The 24,849-nt window shown below is 46.0% G+C and overlaps 2 protein-coding genes across 3 annotated transcripts in view; one reads left to right on the top strand and one right to left on the bottom strand.

Annotated features, from left to right (window-relative positions):
- Positions 1 to 24,849, bottom strand: part of LOC121310097 (pyruvate carboxylase, mitochondrial-like) — a 70,742-nt gene that overhangs the window by 4,312 nt on the left and 41,581 nt on the right. Inside the window, exons 10-11 of the mRNA XM_041243349.1 lie at positions 640 to 784; positions 1 to 90 (exon numbers count right to left, since the gene is read on the bottom strand). Coding sequence (XP_041099283.1) covers positions 1 to 90; positions 640 to 784 — 235 coding nt within the window. The remainder of the gene's footprint in view (positions 91 to 639; positions 785 to 24,849) is intronic.
- On the top strand, positions 3,356 to 17,842 carry LOC121310098 (leucine-rich repeat and fibronectin type-III domain-containing protein 2-like). 2 transcript variants are annotated; one of them, XM_041243352.1, is made up of 3 exons: positions 3,356 to 4,913; positions 12,942 to 14,349; positions 14,855 to 17,842. In XM_041243352.1, the coding sequence occupies exons 2-3, from the start codon at positions 12,962 to 12,964 to the stop codon at positions 15,690 to 15,692; spliced, it is 2,226 nt and encodes a 741-aa protein (XP_041099286.1). In that variant the 5' UTR covers positions 3,356 to 4,913; positions 12,942 to 12,961; the 3' UTR covers positions 15,693 to 17,842. The 2 variants fall into 2 exon arrangements, with proteins under 2 accessions (XP_041099286.1, XP_041099285.1); XM_041243351.1 differs by having other exon boundaries at positions 3,357 to 5,391.

The raw sequence follows: 24,849 nt of genomic DNA, 5'->3' as shown, positions 1-24,849 counted from the left end.
CCAGGGGGCTCAGAGGAACCACTGGGTCAACAGCGGACGCTTTCGCCTTGACTGGAATGGGGGTGGTGGGCCCATTCACCATCACATGACCTGGAAACACAAAAACAGGGAGCGAGAGACTAAAACACAAGCTCTCGTGTGCGAGTGGGTGCGCAGCTCAGCTCTGATCGACCGGCGCCCTGACCCAGTGTTGGTATCTTGCCAACAGAACAAGACTTAACGCGCTTGCGCATTCCCCCCCCCCCCCCCCCAGCGTGAAGGAAAAACAAAGAGCGACTGATCAGAGAAAGGGAGGCTCAATACTCTGCTAAAAATTGTCAAGACATGCTGTTTATTGCAATCCTTCCACATGCACCCAAGCATGACCAGAACAGTACAATGTAAAATAATTAACAGAACGCCTAGAGCAACATCGCTTCTAACAGCATAAAAATGTCAAGCTCAGTATAAATCAGCTTGTAATGTATTAGTTGGACCTCGGACCGTGACGAGGACGAAGGCTTGGTTCTAGTAGATCACTGCACACCAGCGGACAGATGCATAAATAGTTAACCCAATACAGGACACAACAGGAGAGCGTTAATGGAAGCGAAGCTGTCTGGAAGAGAACACTGGCCCAGATTCAAATGGCACACGTACCCAGGTAGTGGAGCAGCTTCTGGGCCCGGTTCTGGACCGGCTTCAGGTTGAACAGGTCCGGGTTCTCGTCAATGAACTGGGTGTCCACTGTGTCGTGCAGGAACTGGTCGTTGCTGAGGACGTTCTGGAGGAAGGGAATGTTCGTCTGGGGAGAGAGGGGAGAGAGATTCAATGCAGTTGATGCAGCGCATCTCGGATTATTAATATAGAAAGTGGAGAAGCAAAGAGGAGAGATGCAATGGCAAATACACAGGGGACAGCTATGAGAAATGACCGCACTGGCAAGCAGCTGTAGCTCAGAGGCTTATATGAGAATCAGGCAGGAAGAGTCTCCCTGTGTTCAATCAAAACGCTGTGATTTTAAATCATTACACAACATGAAAACAGCACCCAGACTCCAGCAGAGAGGGGTCCTGAACCTCATGCATGACCAGCAAAGCTGTTACTGATCAGAAACTATTTACTAAGCTTTTATTTAAAAATGGGAAAACTTTCACAAGGGTCCCCCCCGCCTCCTAGGGGAACGCTCCGATAGCCGCTCTCCCTACCACAGCAGAAATAAAATGAGATGTTCAGTTGTTTGCACAGAACGCCGACGCTGCAAGTCTGCTTTCCCCCGCAAGGGAATTGGAGACATTAGCCTGATCGCGATGGTCTCGCCTGGGCAAGAAACGAATTTCATTTGTTACGAGCTTCACGCTGCTCCACTGCAATTTGACAAACCTTTGTCGCGTTACAGAAGGGCTTTCAAAAAAACTACACTCAAGGCACTAGAGCCCAAAACGCTGGTCTGCTTGACTCGCTCTCTTCTAGTTTCAATAACACTGGTCGCACAAAATCAGACTCCCGGATAAAAATCTTGTAAAGCAATCTGAAAGGTCCGTTTCTCTTGCGCGGGGCAAAGCTCGTGTGGATTTGCTTGAATAATGAATTGCACTGTGTCTGTTTCTCTCTCTCTCACTCCCCTGTTCTCGTTGTCTAATCAAGCTGGTAGCAGTAAAGCCTGAAAACTCTGCACAGCAGCATTTGCACCCCTGCACTGAGGACTTTGACAAAAAATAAAGATTTCTGTGCGTTCCAATAACCACTCTCTCAATGACAATGCCAAGATCTGGTATCATTACAACAGCCACCTTATTCTACTCTCCCATCTGGGGGAGAGTTTCACACTAGGCTGAGCAGACTTTACAAATGACTTGGGAAGTCTCTGCATGCAGGATTTTAAAATTTTCCTGCTCTTGTGCAGCGCGCGTCATTCAACCCAGCCCGAGGCAGTTCATAACAGGCTACGATGCGCTTTGCTGTTGTGCTCCCTGCTTTCCCACCCCCCTCGGGCTCTCTCGTGGCAGTGCCAGTCTCTTAAGCCATGTGCTGGGCAGCGATGTAACTGATCAATGCCTCTGCGGGACAGTGCAATCAAGAGGCTGTGATCAATGCTGTCTCGTGGCTGGCTGTGCTTCGAGCTGCGCCCGGGTCACACAAAAGAGGGGATAACGGATTTTTCTGGGCCCACACGCCAGCCTGAATAGGGATGTGCACAGGCCAGGGGTGGAAGACTCCTATTGCATAGCAGCTGAACCCATTCCAGGTTTTCCTTTCTGCAAAGCTTGATTAGACACAATGTGTACAGGCAGCAAGCTCTTAAACTCCTAGCAAAACCAGGCATGGATCAACCTGCTATGCAGCGGGAGTCTTTCCATCCATGCATGCAAAGGAGGAGAGTCACACCAGGGTGCACTGCTGTTCGATCCACTCCTAGTTTTACTAGGAGTTGAAGAAAATATATCTGAGCTTGTCGCCTCTTGCAGTGTGGCGAAAATCAGGCCTCACAGTAAAATCTGCAACGGGGAAAACTGCTATACAACTTTCCCATCTCTGATGCCTTCTGGAGATTTCACCCCGTGAATGACAAACCCAAGCCACTGGAGAGCGGTCTAGTATTTGCGACAAACCACGTCCTCTTTCCCTCCCCTCTCTGGAAAAGCAAGACAGAAGCCTAATTTAATTGCACCCAGCCCTCCACCTGTTCTTGGAATCAAGTTAAAAACGCCGGGCTGGGAGAAGAGTGCCGTGTTGCTACAGTCTGTTCCTTCGCATGGCTGGCCGTATTTAAACCAGTTCTCTCTTTTAATTGATCGTCTGTGGAGCCAGTTGGATGCAGGATGCCAGATTATTAAAAACCAGGTCCCTGGGCATCCTAGGAGAGCGGTCTCATTAACAGAGCCCTATCCCTTCTGTCGTCCTAAACACACACACACACCACGAAACCTGGCATTCAGTACTACTTTTGGCTTGCAAAAACAGCAAACAAATTAAAAAATCAAAAGCAGCATCTTTACTTTTACTGTTCAACGCCATTGTTTTGCGGCTTGAAAAATAAAAATCGAGTAGCTAGTGATGAACCGAACACCCACGCATTGCTAACGCAGAGCGAAGAGACTGTTCTGATCATGTGGAGCACAGAAGCCAGGCAAGAGTCATTGATATCGATCAGGCTGACTTACAGTTCAAAGTGAACAAATATTAAAGTGATAGGACATTCAAATTAAGAAAAGTAACAGGCACTTGTAAACGGTATACCGGTATACCTAATACTGCATTGTTTAAAGAAAGGGGATACGTTTCCTTTTTTGACCCTGCAAGCATTAGAGCTCACACAGATGGAGAGAGATAGGTAACAAGTCTTTCCAATAACCTCTTCCAGCCTCTGCAAAGTGTTACATAAAAATAATTGGTCTCAGCCAGAAAATGAATCATTTTTCAAGCCCGGGCTCCCCCCTCTTCCTCCAACTTGATAATTAGCTGCTGCATTGTGAAATCTTGACCGAGAGATGAAAAATATATATATATATTGAAATATCTTGCTTTAAAAAGATCAATGCTGTTTTCAAAACAGAAAGCTGCGTGAAGTTTTCTGGTTTTCATAAAAACAAAAAAAACCGACCCGTCTAATTTATCTCCATTTGCAACGCAGCTGTATGGCAGCGAAGCACGGACAGCGCTTGAACTGTATTGTAATGAGTCGCTGAATAAGCCACGGATCCCCTTGTGATGCTCATATTAAAAGACGACGAGGCTCAGCGGTACAGTCGGGTGTTTTTTTTAAGCCTCGTGTTTCAGGGCTGTGCAGACGTTCTGTCTCGTTATCCCTTAGCGCTTCAGCTTTATTTGGATGATTCTCCTTTACCTTGTTTTGGATTTCCCGTTCCTCTCCGGTTTCTCCGAGATACGAATGCGCCAGCTTGACATTTTAACGGTTCTCATTGTGTTGATCATTACTGAACATTTGTTGTTGAGTGATTGAAAACAAGACGAGGTGTGTTTGAATTTAAAGCGATGGTCTTGAGTCGTCGTATGGGTCAAAGTTCAAGATGATTATCCTCTAGAGGAATTATCACTGATGTCACTAGTGTGGTATTTCGCCTTTTGTTTTTTTTTGTTTTTTTAGAATGGCTCAGGATGCAATTATAAAGTATCGCATTATAACACACACCGCTGTGCTAAAACAAACAATGCAAACTGCTATGCAACAGGGGAGTTCGTTCCCATTCCTCTAGTATCCTTTTACTAACCAAAACTATGTATCAGATTCTACTGACCACACTGCGCATAAGAATTTCAAATTCAATACAGTGCAGTAACACCACCAAAAAAAAAAAAATAAATTATAGACTGTTCTGTATAAAACATGAACAGGAAACAAATAGCTATAAATATCTAATAAGAGACACCAGCTCCAAAAACAATAATTAGACTCTTTAAAAAAAACACAGTTGGGTGCATGCATAATGTAACTGAATGGGGGGGGGGGGGGTTTAGACGAGCAGGGAAAAACAACCCCCCCACCCTTCCTCTTTCCCTGCGTTCTACAGAAGACCATCCCTCCATGCAGTCACTCCTCCTCCCTCTCATACACTGCTGTGCTTTGCCTGCGTGTGCACCTCTCCAGTATCTCTGTTCATCGTTCTCCAACAGACTGTCGTTTAAGAGATCTGCAAATAACTTTGTGTCTGCAGTTCGGATTTTAAAAACCAGCTGCAGAAAGCCTCTGGGATGCATCTTGCTCGCACAACAGGAGACCAAAACGAATTGCATTAAATAAGGCTTCGGATTTCAAAATCTGTGGGCTGCACTATAACAAGAGCTACAGCAGACAGCTGTGCTCGTTCCATTTCAGGTACACAGAAGACGTCCGGGGTTCAAGGCTGGATGCAAGTTTTTTATTTAAGGGGGACAAACTAGACTGCTTGCAATGATACAAACGATCTCACAAGGTAAGGATTTATTTTAAAATGAAGCTTTTTTTTATTTTTTATTTGATCTCAAGCACACAGATGAACAAGTTGGAAAACTGCGCTACTCCAGTCTCCCGCTGTCTTCTTTCTTCCAAAGAGAAGCTTGGATACACAGCTCAAAACATGCAGGATAATCAGGAAGACATGGGAATAAGTTACAAAGGAGAAATATTAACACATCTGGGATAATTTTTTTTTTTGGAGGGGAGGGATCCCTCTGGTTTACAGAAAGAGGTCTCTTGTTTTTGGAGATACGGGGAGGGGGGTGGGGGGAACCAAGGAATTATGCCACCCATCTGGAAAGGGCTGCTGGACTGATTAAAACAAAGTGCACGGGTCTTCTCTCGTCTAAAGATTCCTACCTCACTTTAAAACTGGGGAGGAAAAAAAGTGGAGGTTTCCCAGATCAGCCCTGAAATGCAACAGTGACTGGTCGCTTGGCAGAGACAGACGAAAGGTAATACACAAATTAATACAAAAAAAAAATCAATACAAAAAAATATCACTTTTGCAGGGTTGGCTCAGACATTGGTGGATTATAACAATATTTTCGTACAACAAAAGTTGACACTATTGCACAGTATGGGGAGAGCGCTGGCTAGTTTAACCCTAATAGTTTAATAGCATCTGTCTTTGTTTGCCTGCAGGTTGAGAGACTTCCCCTTTAAAAACATTAAAAGGCATTGCAACCTACTTTAGAGATAGCAAGCTCTGACCACCAGGTGGCGACGCGCAGCAAGTAACTCGAGTAGGACAGTGAAAACACCACTGCCTTTTAAAAAAAAAAAGCTGGTTAAAAGGGGAAGCCATTTTAGCCACAATATTGGAAAATGTTTTAATCTAGTAGATTAATTTAGATTTGCACTTCCTTGTATGCATAGGGATAGAGGAAAAAAAAAAAGGTAAACAATACCACCATAAAAGGGGCACTGGCTATCCAAATTACACCTGCATAAATCTATTTGACAGTGTGTAACTCAACCTTGCAAAACTATCACTTTGCAAAAGGGGGAAAGCAATTTTTTCAAAATGCGAGAAACAGAACACGAATGTTGACATAACATTTTATTTTGATATACTAAATGCATTAAAATAGAAAAAAATTGGGTTTATTTTCCCCACCGCTTCCCTAGTGCCAGGATTCCAGCATCCCGCTACCTACAAATCACAATTCTACCAAGACAGTGTCGTGAGAGAGAAGCAGAGCTTTATCAAAACGCTACAGAGCCCTGCTCAGCAAAACAGTATTCATGAAGCCGAGCTGTACTGACCGACCTCAAAGAAAGCATTAGCTCTTATCGTACGGCTGTCTAGCATGAAGTCCAACTGAATCTTAATGTATATAGGTGTTACATTATATACATGTGTGTACGCTGGGTGTGTGTGCTCATTGTCTTAACCCATGAAGATGCAAGGAATCGAGAGCTGCTTCTTCAAACCGCTTCTTAAAATGCGTTTGAGAGCGACTCAAGCATCCATCGTGAGGAGGAATCTGACAGCTTGGACATTTTAAACCCTGTTTCGTGCGCCTCAAAGTTGAGATTTCTTATTTGTGGGACAAGCGCACGCACACGCATGCGTGCGTGCGTCCCTTTTACCTTAAAAGCATCTCTTCCTACAGATTCATGCATGAATTCTTATGACCTTGATATTCTCTTGCACACATCGCTAGCTGTATTCAAATTGCAATCGTTTTTATTATGCAAGCCACAGGCACTTGCAGTTTTAAATCTGAATTCACGATCTGAGCGTTTAGAAAGACACGCCCCACTGTACCAGCAATGAATAAAATCCAAGTTACTAGGCAGAAACACAGACACATCATAAACACATTATTACTAGACTCCAGACGCCTAAACCAGACAGGCTCGCACAGGACTGAAGAAATAACTGCATTCAATTCCAGCCCTGGTTTAGAAATCAGGATGACCAGACCCAACCCGTCAGTAAAATTTTAAACCCCGGTTTCGTGCATTAATAAATAAAGCCTCATTGCAAAAGTTTATTTGCAGGACACACGTCCTTTGCACCTTGAGTTAAACTGTGCGAGCAAGAGGCTAAAAATGGATTTTAAAAAAAGATGAGCGATGATATTTACAGTAATAACGACAGGTTGCATTTTTTTAAAAGGTAAATTCAAAACAAAATTCCAGCGTACAAGGTTTTAACTGTTTTTGGAGACGTTGGGAGGGGGTTACAAGGAATAGGCGTTTTTTTAAAAAGGGTGGAGTTATTTTTTGGCCAGACCCTAACACTGAATTGTGAAGCGCTTGGCGGTCCTATTGCAAGGGACTCTGCTGCAGGAGCTGATGCAGAGTTCACCCCCTAGAGTCTGCTAGATCACATGCAGAATTCACTGGCTGTAACCAAAAAGTACAACTGACTCATCCCAGTGAAAATCTGCTCTGCAACTGGGGAAGGGGGTCTTGTGTCACTTTTCCATTTCACACTGGGACAGACTCTAAAAGCAGTCTGAAAAATCAGGCTCGATCTTTCCAAGCAGCAGCAGATCGGGGTCCATTTAAAAAGAGACTGTCCGTCTGTCTGCCCGCCCGCCCCAGGTTAGGGTTGCAGGCTGGCAGAAGGTGACCTCTCCACACTGGATGGTGGAAGTCACCCAGCGTTCGTCCAATGCAAAAAAGGACACAACAACACTGAACCCCGCAGCTACAAAAGAAAAAATAAAGGTTGGAGCAGGAGTTCTGGGATTAAACACAGTCGGGGATGCATTGGAGACTGGTGAATGTATAAAAAAAGAGGCTTACTAAAAATCGCAATGTATACAGGCGATCTTTGAGGAGCGTCCGGTCGCAGATTGGACTGCTGACCGCAGATAGAACTGACCCCCCCATTTCACATCAGTTTCAAACCTCCTTGAAGGAAGACACGTCAGCTGAAATCTGGAAAGGCTTTAAAAACACAAGTGAAGGGCAGGTTGTGAATTTTGTTAGCTAAGGAGGAGCGTTTAAGGGTTTGCGATGCAGGGAGGCTGCACACACACACCACCGCTCTCAGAGCGCAGCCCGGCTGGTTTAATTAGTGTTTGTGACTCACACAGCACTGAACCTGCAGGAGAGAAAGCAATGCATGCACTCGGCACGGCTGAAACACACTTCAAAACACAGCCAAACGAGAGAGAGAGAGAAAACCTTGATTGCTTGTGGCGTGTCGAATTTGGAGCTTGAAGGCAAAATGTCAATGACTGCCATCCTGTTTACCAATTTATATCTATCTCAACATGAAATGCAAACAGCAAATCAGCACAGACATATATATGAACCGATCAATACTTATAGATGAACTGGAAAAAAAAAAAAACCCTGCTTGGCACTCCTTTGAAAGAAATACGGCCAGCGCTCGGATGTGGGGGGGAGACAAGTTTTGAAATCCTCTGTTAGCTGGCATTCTTTGCTGGAGAGCATCAGTGTGCACGCTCCCTCCTCCTCGCTCTCCCTCCCTCATTAGGAGCAGCGTTCTTTATTGAAATTCAAAGGGAACAGCAGTCCTTGTCGATTTCATGAGTGCAAGGATGGAACCAGACAGACCCATTCCTGGAGTTCAAAAAGCCACACCTCACCCGAGCTTGCTCGCTACGCACAGCGGCTAACCAAGCTGGTAGTAAAACCTGGAATGGGCAAAACTGCTACGCAACAGGAGTCTTGCTGCCATCCCCTCTTAAAGAGAGAGAGACTCAGGTTAGACTCGAGTCACGCTGCGACGAGAAGAGAGATCAGTGAATTCAGCGCAGATTCACTGTTCAAACTGTCATTCTTAGATCAGGCGAGTTTAGAAACTGCGGACTGAGCAGCACGATAATTCAACATTTACTTTTTGGTAAAAAATCATGTCCGCGTATTTTAAATTTTATAAAACTCCAGTTAGCTTTCATTATTTTTACATTAAAGGCTGAAGAGCAGCACAATCTACACAGCGTGACTAGTTGTTGCATAATCACAATAATTAACCAGACCTCTATGGGAAGGGGGGGGGGGGGGATGCACACAAAGAAAATGAAGTCAGAATTAAATATTTCTTATATAATTGCATTTCCCCTGTTGATTGCACAGATACAAAAACATCAATTACATCAAAACAACTCGACATGTCTTCACGCAGCGGGAATGAGAAGGGTGTTTTGTATTGTTTTTTTGAGAGCACAAAGCTCTGTTTTCACTGGGCTGAGATTTGTCAGGTCACTGGATCAGAGCTCAGGAAGCATTTCTCAGACAAAATATATTGATCCAATATTGATCCGAATTAACTGATTGCAATTTCACGAAGCAGAGTCAGGGGATGCCAGCGGTAAACACAAGTGATATAGATAAACAGGCTAGAGATAGTGTATATAAAGTCTTTTTACGGAGATGTATTTGCGTTTTCTGTCTGCGGACACAAACACAGCATTTAAAAACATCTTTATACACCCAAGACTTATCTGGATCCCAAAGGATGCGAAGCAGCGATAGGAAATAACCGATTTCAGATTGAAGCAACCGATAAACAGAAGCGGGCTGGAACGAGAAACACTGCCTATCTGATCAGGAGCCAGCAGACAGAACAGTTCACGCGAACAAACCCAGCGCTTTGCTCCACAAAACACCCTCTCCAAAAGTACACCAAGGTCATTTTCAGAAGAGGTTTGTTACTAGCCTTGTGATTAAAGCGTATAACAAGACAAAAAAAAAAAAAAAAGAGGTGTAGTAAATCCTTGTGGAACCTTTTTAAAATCTCGACTCGCCAGCAGCCTTCCAGGAGATGTAGAAACAGAATTAAAATCTATACCTCTTTCTTCCCCGAGCTGTTGCGGTTTTATTAGGAGCAAGGTCACCCATGTTGGGCTGCGTGCGGTACAGTTAATGATTTAATTGTATTGATTCAGAGTGCAGACAGCCGCTTGCTTCTGGGGGGGGTGGGTGGGGGTGGGGGGCAGAGTCCCCTCAGTAAACACGGGCTGTGCGACTATGGGGATGGTTTGAACTTTGAACTCAACCAAAAAGGTCTTCAGATCAAAAGGTTTGGCTCCCCAACTGTGGGAAAAAAAAAAAATCATCTATCGCCTCTCTTTTCAAGTATTTGAGGATTAAACCTGTAATGTGTTGGGGAGAACATTAGATTTGACAATGCAGCTCTCTCTACTGCTCTCTGGCTTGCACATCAAAAAAAAAAACACCACAGGGAAATCTAACCAACGGCTCCATTCAGGGTCAGCATAACAATACAGTCCATTTGTTTTTCGCAAAAACACAATCCTCTCGTTAGGAATCAAATCGATCTCTCCTGGAGTTTCTTTATTGATGCACTGCATTTCCAGATTTAAATATGTAACGTGGGCCAATTTCTATACACACACAGAGCAGCGTGCAAACGTACTGCTACACCAAGATGAGTCTCCGAGATCCTTTAATATACCCGCCTGCACGAAAACCAAGGAGCGAGAATTTCTGCTCAGCAATTAGCAAGAACGAAACAGGCCCTCCCTTGTGAAAATGTGTTCGACCGCTTTGTGCTTTAATTAAGAATTCTAAACTTAGAGTCGTGCTTCTTGCCACACGTGGCTCTGTGTTCCTTACACAGGTGTGCCACGCTTCAATTACAAGGATGTAATTGCAAACACAAATTGCACAAGTACAACTGTACTAGACTCCCAGGTCTTGCCACCCCACGCCCCCTTGTAAGATTCACAGCTCTGCAAATCCGTTCGGGGTTTGTTAGTTTAGTTTTTGCTTCCCCTGGGCCAGTGGGATTTTTACAAGCCAGTCACAACCGCCTCCCGCTGCAGGCAGATACGGGAACACACCAGTTACAAGCCGGCTTCCGGATTCTACTGGAATAAGAGATAATGATTTCAGAGCTGTCATATTTTCCTTGGCATCTGCACGGGATCAGTTCAAGTCATAAAATTTTACTGGGAGACGCGCCTCCCTTAGAAATTCGTGAACACCTGCCAACTTAGAGAGAATTCAAAACAATTTATTTTTGCATCAAGCTCAGCTAACTTGCAAGAACCACAAATCGATATTTAATAATTTAAAATGAATAGTACAGCGTTCTCTGTACCAAGAGAGACCATAAAAGGCAATTTAAAAAGAGATTTAAATAAATCCTTAGTGTGCAGACAAGGCAAGAACAGGTTAGAAACTCACACTAGCCCTGCTGCTGCTGCACCCAGTCCTGGGGTTCAGAGCTCCCCTCAATGAAGTCTAGTATTATTATTATTAATATTGCAATGATCAGGAGGCAGGAGTTTGAGCAGGGTTAGAAACTCACACTAGCCCTGCTGCTGCTGCACCCAGTCCTGGGGTTCAGAGCTCCCCTCAATGAAGTCTAGTATTATTAATATTGCAATGATCAGGAGCCAGGAGTTTGAGCAGGGTTAGAAACTCACACTAGCCCTGCTGCTGCTGCACCCAGTCCTGGGGTTCAGAGCTCCCCTCAATGAAGTCTATTATTATTAATATTGCAATGATCAGGAGGCAGGAGTTTGAGCAGGGTTAGAAACTCACACTAGCCCTGCTGCTGCTGCACCCAGTCCTGGGGTTCAGAGCTCCCCTCAATGAAGTCTAGTATTATTATTATTAATATTGCAATGATCAGGAGCCAGGAGTTTGAGCAGGGTTAGAAACTCACACTAGCCCTGCTGCTGCTGCACCCAGTCCTGGGGTTCAGAGCTCCCCTCAATGAAGTCTAGTATTATTATTAATATTGCAATGATCAGGAGCCAGGAGTTCGAGCAGGGTTAGAAACTCACACTAGCCCTGCTGCTGCACCCAGTCCTGGGGTTCAGAGCTCCCCTCAGAAGTCAAGATGAGAAGGCATTAACGATTCAGGAAGCTGTCTGGCTGCCTGACTCATCACGACAACCTCAGCAGACCGATGACTCTGTAAAACAAATCCATTTCCCTTTCGGAACAGGGAGGCAATAAGACTCCTATTGCATAGCGGTTTGATGCATTCCTGTTTTTTGCTGCGAATTTATCAAGGACACACCCAAGCTTGTTACCTACACACACCCCCGTGGCTAAATCAAATCAGAACTGCTATGCAATAGGAGCCTTGCCTGCATTTTCCTTGCAGTTAAAATTAGATCACATTATCTTTATACATAGTTAGAGAATTTAAACTGTTTTAAAATGTGCCAAATTAGGACAATGACCCTCAATGAGTTATAAATGGGAACTTTCCATTGTGGAAGACCGAGAATGTAAACTGATCCACACAAGTATTTGGGCTGACCAGCACTTGACTAGACCAGTCTGTGTCTGGGAACACAGAAAACACAACTCGCCAGCCTCTTGGGTGACTGGGGAATCTGATCCCTCTGTTTAAAAAAACGCCAAAACAGCAAAATCAAAAGCAGCAAATTCTACAAAATAAAAAAGGCAGGTCATCAATATTAGCCATCTAGTTTAAGTACCACAAAATCAGGCTCTTAAGCTTTTAAAAAGGCATTTAGAAATCTCTTGACTGCCAATTTGCTGAAGAGACTGGTACAGCTCCCCCCCCCCCCTCTAAAAGCCCCTTCAAAACAGTGTTGTGTATTCCTTTACTGAGATAACAATGCCAGCCCTCCTTATCCTGCCAGGAGAGAAATCGGATCACGTTTCATTCACTTAACAGCTTTCCCATTAAAAACAACAGTGAAAGCCCATCAGTTCCACATTAAAAACGCAGTCGTTGTTTTGAATGCCCTAAATTGGCTTGTGTTGCAAGCAGCTGAACAGAACTGCTTAGAAAAAAAAATAAGGTTGCTGGGCAAACCGCCCTTTATAAAATATTGACATGCTTTACCAGACCTCTCTGTGCTTTACAATGCTTCCCTGTGCTTTACCAGCCCTCTCTGTGCTTTACAATGCTTCCCTATGCTCTACCACACCTCTCTGTGCTTTACAATGCTTCCCTATGCTTTACCAGACCTCTCTGTGCTTTCATTATGGGAAACTTGTGTCATTCTCTTATAAAATCTCAAGGAACTGTCCTGACTTTCCTCATTCCTTGATTGCTTTCCAGGTCTGGGGATTTCGTAGACCATGGAACGCCTGCTCTTGGGCGCCTTGCTGGCTGGATGCCTGGCGGGCGTGTCCGAGTCCTGCCCGTTCCACTGTGTGTGCCAGAACCTGTCAGAGTCCCTCAGCACGCTGTGCGCCAACAAGGGCCTCCTGTTCGTGCCCCCGAACATCGACCGCCGGACCGTGGAGCTCAGGCTGGCTGACAACTTCCTGCTGGCGGTGGAGCCAGAGGACTTCCTCAACATGAGCGGGCTGGTGGACCTGACGCTCTCCCGAAACACCATCCACGAGATCCAGCCCTTCGCCTTCGGGGACCTCTTCAGCCTGCGCTCGCTGCACCTCGACGCCAACCGGCTGACGCGGATCCACGAAGAGGCCTTCCGAGGGCTCCTCAACCTCCAGCACCTCATCGTCAACAACAACCAGCTGACGGACATCTCCGGGTCGGCCTTCGACGACTTCCTGCTCTCCCTGGAGGACCTGGATCTGTCCTACAACAACCTCCGACAGGTGCCCTGGGAGGCCATCCAGAACATGGCTAGCCTCCACACCCTGAACCTCGACCACAACCTCATCGACCACATCGTGGAGGGCTCCTTCGCCGAGCTCTACAAACTGGCCCGGCTGGACATGACCTCCAACCGGCTGCAGACTCTGCCTCCCGACCCCTTCTTCTCCAGGTCCCAGACGGGCGTGATCAGCCCCACGCCTTACAACGCGGTCGTCAGCCTCAGCTTCGGAGGGAACCCCTTGCACTGCAACTGTGAGCTGCTGTGGCTCAGGAGGCTGGTCCGGGAGGACGACATGGAGACCTGCGCCTCCCCCCCTCAGCTGGTCTCCCGCTACTTCTGGTCCATCCCGGAGGAAGAGTTCACTTGTGAGCCCCCGCTGATCACCAGGCACACCCACAAGCTGTGGATCCTGGAAGGGCAGAGAGCCACGCTCAGGTGCCGGGCTATAGGCGATCCGGAACCGCTCATCCACTGGGTGTCCCCCAAGGACCGGATCATGTCCAACACGTCCCGGACGGTCTCCTACCGCAACGGCACCCTGGACATCCTGGTGACCTCTGTGCGGGACGACGGGGCGTACACCTGCATCGCCATCAACGCGGCGGGGGAATCCACGGCCGAGGTGGAGCTGAAGATCATACCACTGCCCCACAGGAGCAACGGGACGGCCCACGTGGCGCAGAGGGACCCGGGGTCTTCAGACATCACCACCTCCGCCAAGACGGGGGCGAACGGGAGTGGGGAGGCGGGCAGCAGGACTCCGGAGAAGCCGGTCATCGTGACAGACGTGACGTCCACGTCAGCCCTGGTTCGGTGGTTCGTCGGGAAGTCCTCCTCCTACCTGTGGCTGTATCAGATTCAGTACAACTGCACTGTGGACGAGACCTTGGTATACAGGTAAGGGCGCAGACCGCTGCATACGGGAAGTCATTCAGCAGACGCTTTTATCCAAAGCGGCTTAGGAGACTAGGGGGGTGAACTCTGCTTCGTCAACAACTGCTGCTGTCACCTCCAACAGGGCCTTTGTTTGTTTTAAGTCTCATCCAAAGGATGGAGCACAAGGAGGTGACGTGACTTGCTCAGGGTCACGCCCAGGGAGTCAGTGGTTGGGATCTGAACAGGGAATCTCCTGGTAATGAATATCCACAAACAGTGTAATAAAACAGCAAGTAAATCCGGACGGGTTTTCAAATAAAATGCAAAACCTTGAGCACCACTGGGAAGGTCTCAATTACAAGTCACCTCACCTCCTTGTGCTCCGTCTTGTTGTGAGCGACTCTGCAAGGCGATGCATAGTTCACACACCCTAGACTCGGCGAGTCGCCTTGGTTAAAGGTGTCTGCTAACTAAAAACAAATCTATTAACACACCTCTTGCTTCCCTTTCCTCCTCCTCTTTCTAGAATCCTGCCGCCCACCAGCAAGACGTTCGTGCTGAAGAACCTGGTGCCTGGAGTGGAGCACGACCTCTGTGTCCTGGCTATATACGATGACATGGTCACCTTTCTGGCCACGACCAAAGTGGTCGGCTGCGTCCAGTTCACCACCAGGGACGACTACCCTCACTGCCACTCCCTCCACGCCCATTTCCTGGGCGGAACCCTGACCGTCATCGTAGGGGGCATCATCGTGGTCACCCTGCTGGTGTTCACAGTGGTCATGATGGTCAAGTACCGCACCTGTAGGGAAGCCAGCCCCCAGCTGCCCAAAGTGACCGACGTCTACTCCCAGACCAACGGCAACCAGCTGAACAAGATGCTGCCAGCGCCGCCAGGGAACGCGGCCTCGCTGGTACCAGAGCACGCGGTGGACAAAAAACAGCCGCCCTTCACCCCAGGGCACGGGCACATGGCACCCCATTACGGTGCCAAGCCACAGCGCAAAAGGCTCCGACCCAAGGACGCGGGAGAGACACGCGGGGGCACAGCGTTGGGGGCCAAACTGGCCCTCCCGGCTGCAGGGAGGAGTGTCGGGAAGGAGAGATCCGATTGGAGATCATCTTCGGTCAAGGCACCTCCCTCGGACAGACCGGCCGGCGCCCCCAGAGCCAAGCGGAGCTGCTCCTTCGACATGGGGGAGATCGCCACCGCCACCTGCTACAGCTATGCCAAGCGCCTGAGCGTGATCTGGACCAAACGCAGCCAGTCCGCGCACGGCGGCCTGCTCCTGCACTGCGCGGAAACGGCGGGCAAGAGGGCAGGGCTCTCCAACGCGGACGAACTGGAGGAGAGCGTGGTTTAAAAAACCAGGAACGAAAGCCGTACAAGCCTGGAATGGAAACAGAGCGGCCGCCGAGATTCGAGAGAAACATCTCGGGAGACAACAGCATTCAAATCTATTTTTTTAAGCTCTCTTTTCCTTTCCCATCCTTCAAAAACACATCGAGGATTACAAAGGATTAGGGAAACAGTTTTGCGGATGCTGTGCACGGAGAGTGGCTGCTGCTGTTGTCTGGGGTACGAATCTTTCCACTTTAGCGTTGCCCAGTTTTAACCTCCCCAACACTGATTCTCCGCTGAAGCCAACAGCGATCGATAACGGAAGACACAAACAGAAATACGGAGTTCCATCAAGGTCGTGGCCTTTATTTATTTAACTCCCAAGAGGGAATACAGAAACACACACTGGGGCTTGAGAAGGACAGGGTCAACCTAGAGTTTGAAACCTTGACAAATGTACAAAACGACCTTTGGGCATTCCTCTCAAAACGACATCTGCAGAGAAGAAGAAACCACAGCTGGCCGCTTGAGTGGAGATTAATTGTGTTGTCAAAAAAAAAAAAAAAATTAAAAATAAATCTTGCCGTTCTTTATACCTGAAGGAAATACTGGGAGACAGCATCCATATTGTGAGGTCTCATTAAGTTATTCTACTGTATTTTTTAAAAAGTGCTCTTTGCCAACACCTTGAATGAATTCTTAGGGGTTGTAAAATATAGAAAGCCTCAAGTTAAAATCACTAGACAAGTGTGATTTTATACCTGTAGAAGAAATAATAAATCAAATCAATTAACTGTCAAGACACTCGGACAGCCTTAACAGTTGGGAGTGATAATTCATTACATTTGATTGCTTTATTTAGGGTTAATCGTTCTTAATTTAAAAAGGGAAATAATTTATGATAGATTATATATAGATAGTTTTGTTTTACTCATTTTGGTTTGCCAAAGTTCATGTTACCTTGACTTGAGAGATTCTAATAATAAAACTGGTTCGGGGAATTGTGTTTTCTGGGATACAAAGTGATATTTCTACAGCAACACAACAGATCAGAAATCAAACCGGGCGTGTGTTGCAAAACACACTGTGTGCACACATGTTCACGTTTTGCAGGTCATTTTTAAAAGTCCCATCTCCAACGAAAGGCATTTCATTACAAATGCATTACCGCGCCTCAATTGGCGACACATGCATCATCCCCTCCTCTGCTCACTGACCAGGAAGGTTGAAGCAGAGATTCACAAGCAGAGAAGGCGTGGGTCTCAGAAATCTGCACAGGGAGGCTTGCGTTAGTGCAGAAATTACTGTATGCATTTCTATCAAGCCACTGCATTACTTATTCATTGGAATAAGGGAAAGCGCTTTTAAAAGCACGCAGTCTGACATTTCATCCATCTATCCCCATCCACCCCCCCTATTGCTTGTTGAAATCAAGTTCCTGTTCAATATGGTTCTACACACTGCCAATTGAAGTACAGCATGTCAGGGTCTAATTTATAAAACAAAAAAGTGCCAGATCTTGAAGGATCACATTTTTATTCCTTGCCCTGATGACCTTCACAGAAGCTCCCAGGATATGCTTCAAGTTCTCTATTCGCGAGAGAAAATTGCGAGAGACGCAGGGTGCGAGTTGCTGGGGATTTCAAGTGTTTTTTTCAGTCCCCCTTCCGCGCTCTAAAAACCACAAGTTTGGGAGTACCGCCGTTTCAGAGAAACGCGAAACGATTTCCACAGCCCTATGGATTTAAATTTATAAGGTTAGCACATCAGCTTTCCTTTCCATCTCTATCTCTGCTGTTCTTGGATACAGTTTCGTTTTCAAAACGCGGATCTGAAAAGCCCCGACAAGCGCTCAGAAAACCACAAGGTGAGCCGTATCGATGTTGACACGCTGCATCAATCTGGGAGAGAGGAGGCTGCTAATGAGAAACAGAAGAGGCTGAAACAGGAACACTTTAAAATGGGCAAAGCATTGCATTTAAAAATTTAAAAAAGTCCTTCAGCAATTCATCCGGTCAAAAGCAAGACGTCCCACGCTGTCGGACCTCGATAAAAACGGACTGGAATTATCCATAGATAATTTGTGGAGATTCTGGTCTTTAATAATCTGTTTTTATATAGCGCCTTTCATGGCGGACCACCGTCACAAAGCGCTTTACAAGATCACCCCAAAGACGCAGCACAAGGAGGTGAAGCGACTCGCTCAGGGTCACACACAGGGAGTCAGTGGCTGAGCTGGGATTTGAACCTCCTGGTTACAAGCCTGTTTCTTTAACCCCTGGACCACACAGCCTCCTGTAAAAGGCAGAGAGCGGATGTCTGCGTCAGTGATCGTGGCATTGTTTTATCAATGCATAGTCTATTTTATATAGTCTACCAGCTTGCATGGATATTCCTTTGCATTCAAAACGCTCCTCTGCAGTAAAAAAAAAAAAAAGAAACTCACTTCTAGGAAGAGATATTTCAAACAGTTCAAGAAACTCAAAGCCGTGTTTCACTTGTTAATCACTGTATGAAATCTCTCATTCTACACGATTAGTTAAGCAGTGAATAGTCAATAACTCAACCCTAAATAGATCTTTTAATCTTTTTTTCCTATCGATCAGAAACATGGTTTTACCCAACGGCTTTTTTTAAAATTACAAAAAAAATAAATCTTATTGATTGCAGCTGACAAAACAATTCCAGATCTGCATTTCCATTAGCTACACAGCTCTACCAGGGTTAAAGGTCATTGCAGTGCCTTTAAAAAAAAACATTCCCAATCCCTTCAAAAAGAAACTCCCAGCTCCTTGACAAGCAACTGCAATAAATAAATAAGTGGGGGGTCTATTTTATTGCTCTAGGATGTGGCCCAATTTGCGAATGCCGCTCCTGGTCTTTGTTCCAACCCTGTTTAACTCATTAAACCTGCGTCCAGAACCTGAACCAGTTCCTTTTACATGTAAAACCTGGAGTGGAATTACCACCCAGGATCAGGATTGATTGGGCACCCCCTGATCTAGTAGGCTAGTCCCATAACCCCCCCATTTGAATTAATCTTTGGGGTCATGGGGTTAACACTTGCTTACTTAGCAACACACTGCAAAAGGAACGCATGACCCCACATGCAACAGAAAAAAACACTGAACAGCAAGCAGGAACTAGGTAACCTCTTAAGAGGTATTTCATCACATCCCGAGACAGCAGGGAAAGAAGCAGTGCCCTGGACTGGAGGGAGCCCCCTTTCTCTTAGGGGGGTGAGGGAGGGACGGAGGGAGGGAGCAGTTCAGTCTCTGTGTCTCAAGCCTGCCCTGGACTGGAGGGAGCCCCCTTTCTCTTAGGGGGGTGAGGGAAGGAGGGAGCAGTTCAGTCTCCGTGTCTCAAGCCTGCCCTGGACTGGAGGGAGCCCCCTTTCTCTTAGGGGGGTGAGGGAAGGAGGGAGCAGTTCAGTCTCTGTGCCTCAAGCCTGCCCTGGACTGGAGGGAGCCCCCTTTCTCTTAGGGGGGTGAGGGAGGGAGGGAGCAGTTCAGTCTCTGTGTCTCAAGCCTGCCCTGGACTGGAGGGAGCCCCCTTTCTCTAGGGAGATACAGATGCACACTCTCGTCTCTCCTTTCACGAGCGCAAGATCTCCACCACACAGACTGCACATCCTATGTATTGAAAAATAAACAAGTTATCATGCAAGAGATGCCGTGGGTCTGGAAAGAGAGGCTGTAACGCTCTGTATAAACATCTTGCTGACCTTCACGATTTTGCATTTCATCTTGCCCGGCTCAGCTTATCTGAAAAGCAGGGATCGCATTAATAACACAAGAGCGATCAGGTTTCCCTGCCTCTCTCCTGGAGGGTTACAGTTTTGGCTCCCGGACAGCGAGAAATAAATGAAACGCACTCTAGCAGCAGCACTTAGGAAAATCTGTAGAAGAGAGACAGTTTCATGTATCTGGGAGTTTTTTTGTATTACTGTCAACATCAATGTATAATGGCACTGCAATGTACCACAAACACTAATAAAAAAGGAAGGAATATAACAAGTTATTGGCAGGATATAATTATGAACTGGAGGGAGCAGCCTTTCTCTTAGGGGGGTGAGGGAGGGAGCAGTTCAGTCTCCGTGCCTCAAGCCTGCCCTGGACTGGAGGGAGCACCCTTTGCCAACAGCCACTAATTGAAAAGATGACAAGCAGGCTAGTGATTCATCACAGTGCCTATTAAACTTATTTTAAACTGCATGTACACAAAAGCTGCTTCTACAGTAGATTTAGTATTATTGAAAATGCGCCTCCAGCCTGCTCTCAAAATGAGCTGCCACACTCCCTGCATCGTTTCCTGGTAGAAAACACAAGAGGTAACAGTTAAATATTCATGTTAGGCAGCCTCTTGAGCACTGGGCACTCATCTGTGCCTTGGGGCTCAATTACTTTCTCAAAAGGGGATAAAAAAAAACACTGCACTGGAAGCTGCAGCAGAGAGGAATTAACTTTGATCCAGAGAGCAGTCTGGAAGGAACTGCTGCAAAAATACTTCATGCATCCCAGTTCATATCGTATTCTAGTAGTGTTATTATTTGCACTTACTGTAAACTACACCACTATATACACCAAGCTTGCATTGTAACCCTGCACCGCCTTGAAACACCTGTGTGAGTCGCCTTGGATAAAGGAGTCTGCCAAACACACGCACCAAATATAAAATATTAAATAGAATAATTACTGCAGGGGAGGAGCAAACGGCTACTTGCCCGAAGAGTTCAAACTCTGACGATTACTTTGCAGGATTAGAACCAAGGCTGTTTCATGGTTCACGAAATTTCACAATTCCTGTGCAATTGTCCCGTTGAGTAAATGCAGTTCCCTCTGAATTCGTATTTCTGAAAGAATCAGTTTTTATTTTGCATTACTTCAATTACAGCAAAAGTTTGTCCCATTGTCACTCTACCGGTTCCACTGCTTTTAGTCAGGTTAGGAGAAATCCGATGTTATCTTGTTTTACAAAATCAACAATTTATCCTAGAGTTTGATTAACAGTCAGCTCAAAATAACTTTTTTTTTTTTTTTTTTTTTTTTTTTTTTAAAAAAGGGGCATAACATGATCAAAAGTTTTTTTTTCCGAAAACGAAGCGCCCGCGGGGTAGGCAAGCATCGTAGCATTTTCTTTGCGAATAACTGTTATTTGGCCAGGAGCCCCCAAACTATACAAAATGCCCAACTTAGGAGAGGTGGGAGGAAGCACGATAAAACTGAACACTGTCGGAAGCTTTTAAGGGCTGTGTTGGTCTCCTCCTAAGTTATCGTGCTGTAGAAGAACGCAAGCCAAAAACATTAAGACTTGAGAGAGAGCTATCTTTGATTGTTATTTATTATGGGATTTACAGTACTGGGCCTCCACGCACTTGATCCAACCCTCTTACCGGCCGTCTAATATTTGAACAGCTGCTCTAGGTGTTAAAATGAGCGGAGAGGGATTTGCGATGGTTATAACTTCAGGCATGGCTGGGATTAGCGGTCAGCCCGACAGCTCAGAAAGCAAAACACAGATCCCAAGAGAGACCACAATGCAAGCAGTAGCCCTCAATAGACCTCCCCCCTCGCCCTTCCCAGCACAGCGCGGAAAATAACGAAACCAGGGAAGACGTCTTTTTTGAGCATTTTTTTTAAAATTAGCTCATGGCCTCGACACCCGGGCAGAGAGACCGGACAACTCTCTCCAAGCTGAATTATTCGCTGAAAATATTCCCCAAACAAACAGACTGGAAAAATAGACAGAACAGCTTTCTGATGCAGCCTCCAGTCCCTTTACTAAATCGAGGCTTCTTTTAAAATGTTTGGGCTCTAGAGAGACGCAGGGGATTACAGTAGTGTGGAAAGAACAGATTATTCGCGTGCCCGGATCACGCTCTCTGCAGGCGAGCATCTGTTTCCATCTGAATGGTGAATCGGCCCACCCTCGATCCGATTTCTGGAGGACAGCTTGATCCTTCTTCATTCTCGTTTAATTCTACAACCCTCGGGCAGCCCTGAAAACTCAAAACTTGTGTCTTTCAAAAGGGCAAATCTGACTTCACAGCTTATAAAAACCCACCCAGCTCAGACCACCTGCGATTCTTCCCAGTGGCCCAAGATATGCCGCTTACAAACCCAGGAGGAGAAAGGACCCAGCGAGACTCCTGTAAGAAGAGCTGGAGCCGCTAGGATCATGTGAAGCAACTCGCTCCCGCCCCCCACCTCTAAACCTGTGACAATGGCAAATCATCGCTTCCTAGTGTTTATTATTAGGAGGCAGAGACTGACTCACGTATGGGCGGCTTCACCCCCCCTCCCTCCCTCCCCCCTCCTTATACATTTTCGATCAGCAGCTGTTAAAGCTTGTGTTGAGGGGCTGTCAGGAGAAATCTGGTTCACGGTAATTTGACGCGAGGACCGCGAGAGACACAGCGTCTCAGAGCCGACAGCTTGATAGTCTTCAGGGTCACGTCGGATGCTGCCAGCAGATCTCAATCCGAGAGTTATTTTAGTTCACCTTTATTTCACCCACAGATGGATCTCTTTAAAAAGGAGGGAGAGGGAGTGGGAGACTCGCACAGTGTTACACAAGAAAAGGCAGGATCAAACCTATTGAATGAAATCAGGACTGCTAATTCAAATCTATACGTGAACATTGATGGAGAGGCAAGCTGGTTTCAATATCAGTAGAGCTCTTCAGATTGGGTCTGTATTGAGTCAGGGTGGCAAGCCAATGCAATTTTTTCAACTGATTCCACTGAGAAGGTGCAGCCTATTTCATACATTGAATATCCACGCATTGACAGCAATGGAAAGGACTCCCGTTGCATAGCAGTTTGATCCAGTCCTGGTTTTGCTAGTTCAATAAAGGACACACACCTGAGCTTGTTACCTACAGAGGGGCGGGCTCATAGTAAAACCTGGAACAGACAAAACTGCTGTGGAATAGGAGTCTTATTTATGAAGAACATCCATTAGGATGACAAGGCACCATTTAAAATGAAGGTTAAACCACAAGATTTTACACAAACTGCAGGGACGGAAATAATTCCACAGCGGTTTGATCCATTCCTGGTTTTGCTGCGAGTTTAAGGACACCTTAGTTTGTCACCTACACGCCGTGGCTAATCAAGCTTGCAGTAAAATCTGGAATGGGTTTCCCCTCTAAGCAAGGAGTCTTATTCCAACCCCTGCAAACACTAATTTCAAGCAGCAAAAACTGCTTTCGATTTTTTTCCTGAAAGGATTTAAAAATCCAGCTGGAAAACATGCTTGAGACAGGAAAATTTATTTTTAAAAAAATGCATAAAAATAAAATTCAAAACCGCCTTTAAAATGAAGTACAAAACGCCACCAAGCGCTGGTTTTTAAGTTGAAAAGGGTCACAGCAAGGTCTCTATTGATTCACTCCGACAAAACCAGAGTTAGTTCACCTGTAACACATTAGTGAAACAAAACCCTCGCAGTGTGCATTTGGTTTGAGATGCCAGATCATTTTGTTTGGCCGGCACTTTGAAGTTCGCGTTCACGAGAAAAGGCGGCGGACAGTCTATCACATCGTAGCTGCCAGTTTAAGGGCTTGGTAGCCAATGGCCAACACTGTCAGCTTGTCACTTTGTCTACTGGATTATTTAGGACCGACGTCGTGGCATGGAGCATTCGTCACTCAAGATTAGCTGAGAAAGCGGAGCGGAAAATGTGCTCTTCGAAGAAGCAGAGTTGAAATAAAGACGACGAATGAAGCTGACAGGAGGAAAAGCGAAGGGTATCGAGGTTAAAAGGTGTCATTGGTACTGAGCGGCTGTCTGTGCGTTTCCTGGGAACACAGTGCGGAGAGGATAACCAGGAAAGAAGTCTGACCCACACACGAGAGAGAGAGAGAGAGACGGCTATACAGACACACACACAAGCTCAGGACATAGAGACAGATGCACACACAGAGGAGAGACACACACGCGTAGAGACAGATGCACACACAAAGAGAGGTGTGGTAAAGCATAGGGAAGCATTGCAAAGCACAGAGAGGTCTGGTAAAGCACAGAGAAGCATTGTAAAGCACAGAGAGGTCTGGTAAAGCACAGGGAAGCATTGTAAAGCACAGAGAGGTCTGGTAAAGCACAGGGAAGCATTGTAAAGCACAGAGAGGTCTGGTAAAGCACAGGGAAGCTTTGTAAAGCACAGAGAAGGTACTGGAAAGTATTACAAAACAAGCGCCACTGTTCTGTAGAAGTACTGCATCTGGTTTAGGGCTAAAGATCCCATGCAAATGGGATTAGCTGCACCCAGCTATTTTTTTTTTTCAAAATCAACTGGAGAGGCGACCAGAGAGAAGAGGCAATTTAATAAGAACCAGTTCAAGCGGAACATTAATATTTATGATGCTTGTTTTCCTCCGCTCGGAATTCAATAATCCTCAATATTGAGGTGATCGTTCCCCATTACTGCCCAAGGAAATCTGTCGCAGTGTTTATGTAAATACCAGAAAAAAACAAAAAAAAGCAGGCAGACAGGAAGTATAAAAACCAGCAGCTTGGCAGATTCTGGATGTGCTTTCTACAAAAGATGTTTAAATACATAAATAAATAAAAACACTAATAAGACTCCCACACTCGCTCACCAAATGAAGAGGCTGCTTTAAAAAAAAAAAAAAAAAAAAAAAAAAAACACCCTACCACACACGTAATCTTGTACAGCTTTGTCTGTTAACATTAAAAAAAAAATAAATAAATAAAAAGCTACAAGGGACACATGTCCCAGAAATAAAAATCACGCCCACTTTATTTTTGCAGAGGTGCATGAAACACTGGGTTTAAAAACAGGATCTGGTTATCCAAATAGCCACTTTCCAGCCCCATCGTTCTTGGCTAACTGGTGTTTTATCGAGTCGTATTCCACACCCTCTCTCTCTCTCTCTCATTTGCTTTTAGGAAGACTCCACAATGCTCAGCCACAGAACAAAACCAAGAGACAGATGTGTGTCAATCAAATCCCCCAGCTGCAGGAAGACGCAGACACAACCCCAGCTGTTCAGAGCGTCGTTCCAGAAACCAAAGCTATAGTTAATAAAGCCCAGTTTGCTTGTAAGCACTACCCATTGCCACACAGCTGTATCACAGCTGCATTAGAGCGGGCAGCGTGACAGCAAGGTGGACGACCCGGCAGTAAAAGGTAAAAAAAAAAAATCGTACAGAACAC

This window comes from Polyodon spathula, unplaced genomic scaffold (genome assembly GCF_017654505.1).
Source record: "Polyodon spathula isolate WHYD16114869_AA unplaced genomic scaffold, ASM1765450v1 scaffolds_1727, whole genome shotgun sequence".
Taxonomy (NCBI): domain Eukaryota; kingdom Metazoa; phylum Chordata; class Actinopteri; order Acipenseriformes; family Polyodontidae; genus Polyodon; species Polyodon spathula.
The sequence above is the reverse complement of the archived record's forward strand: the minus strand, read 5'-3'. Positions and strand labels throughout refer to the sequence as shown.

Excerpts from the sequence above, each read along its gene's own strand:
- LOC121310098 (XM_041243352.1), top strand. The coding sequence starts at position 12,962 with ATGGAACGCCTGCTCTTGGGCGCCTTGCTGGCTGGATGCCTGGCGGGC. Across the intron at positions 14,350-14,854 it reads GACGAGACCTTGGTATACAG|AATCCTGCCGCCCACCAGCA; the intron begins GTAAGGGCGCAG and ends TCCTCTTTCTAG.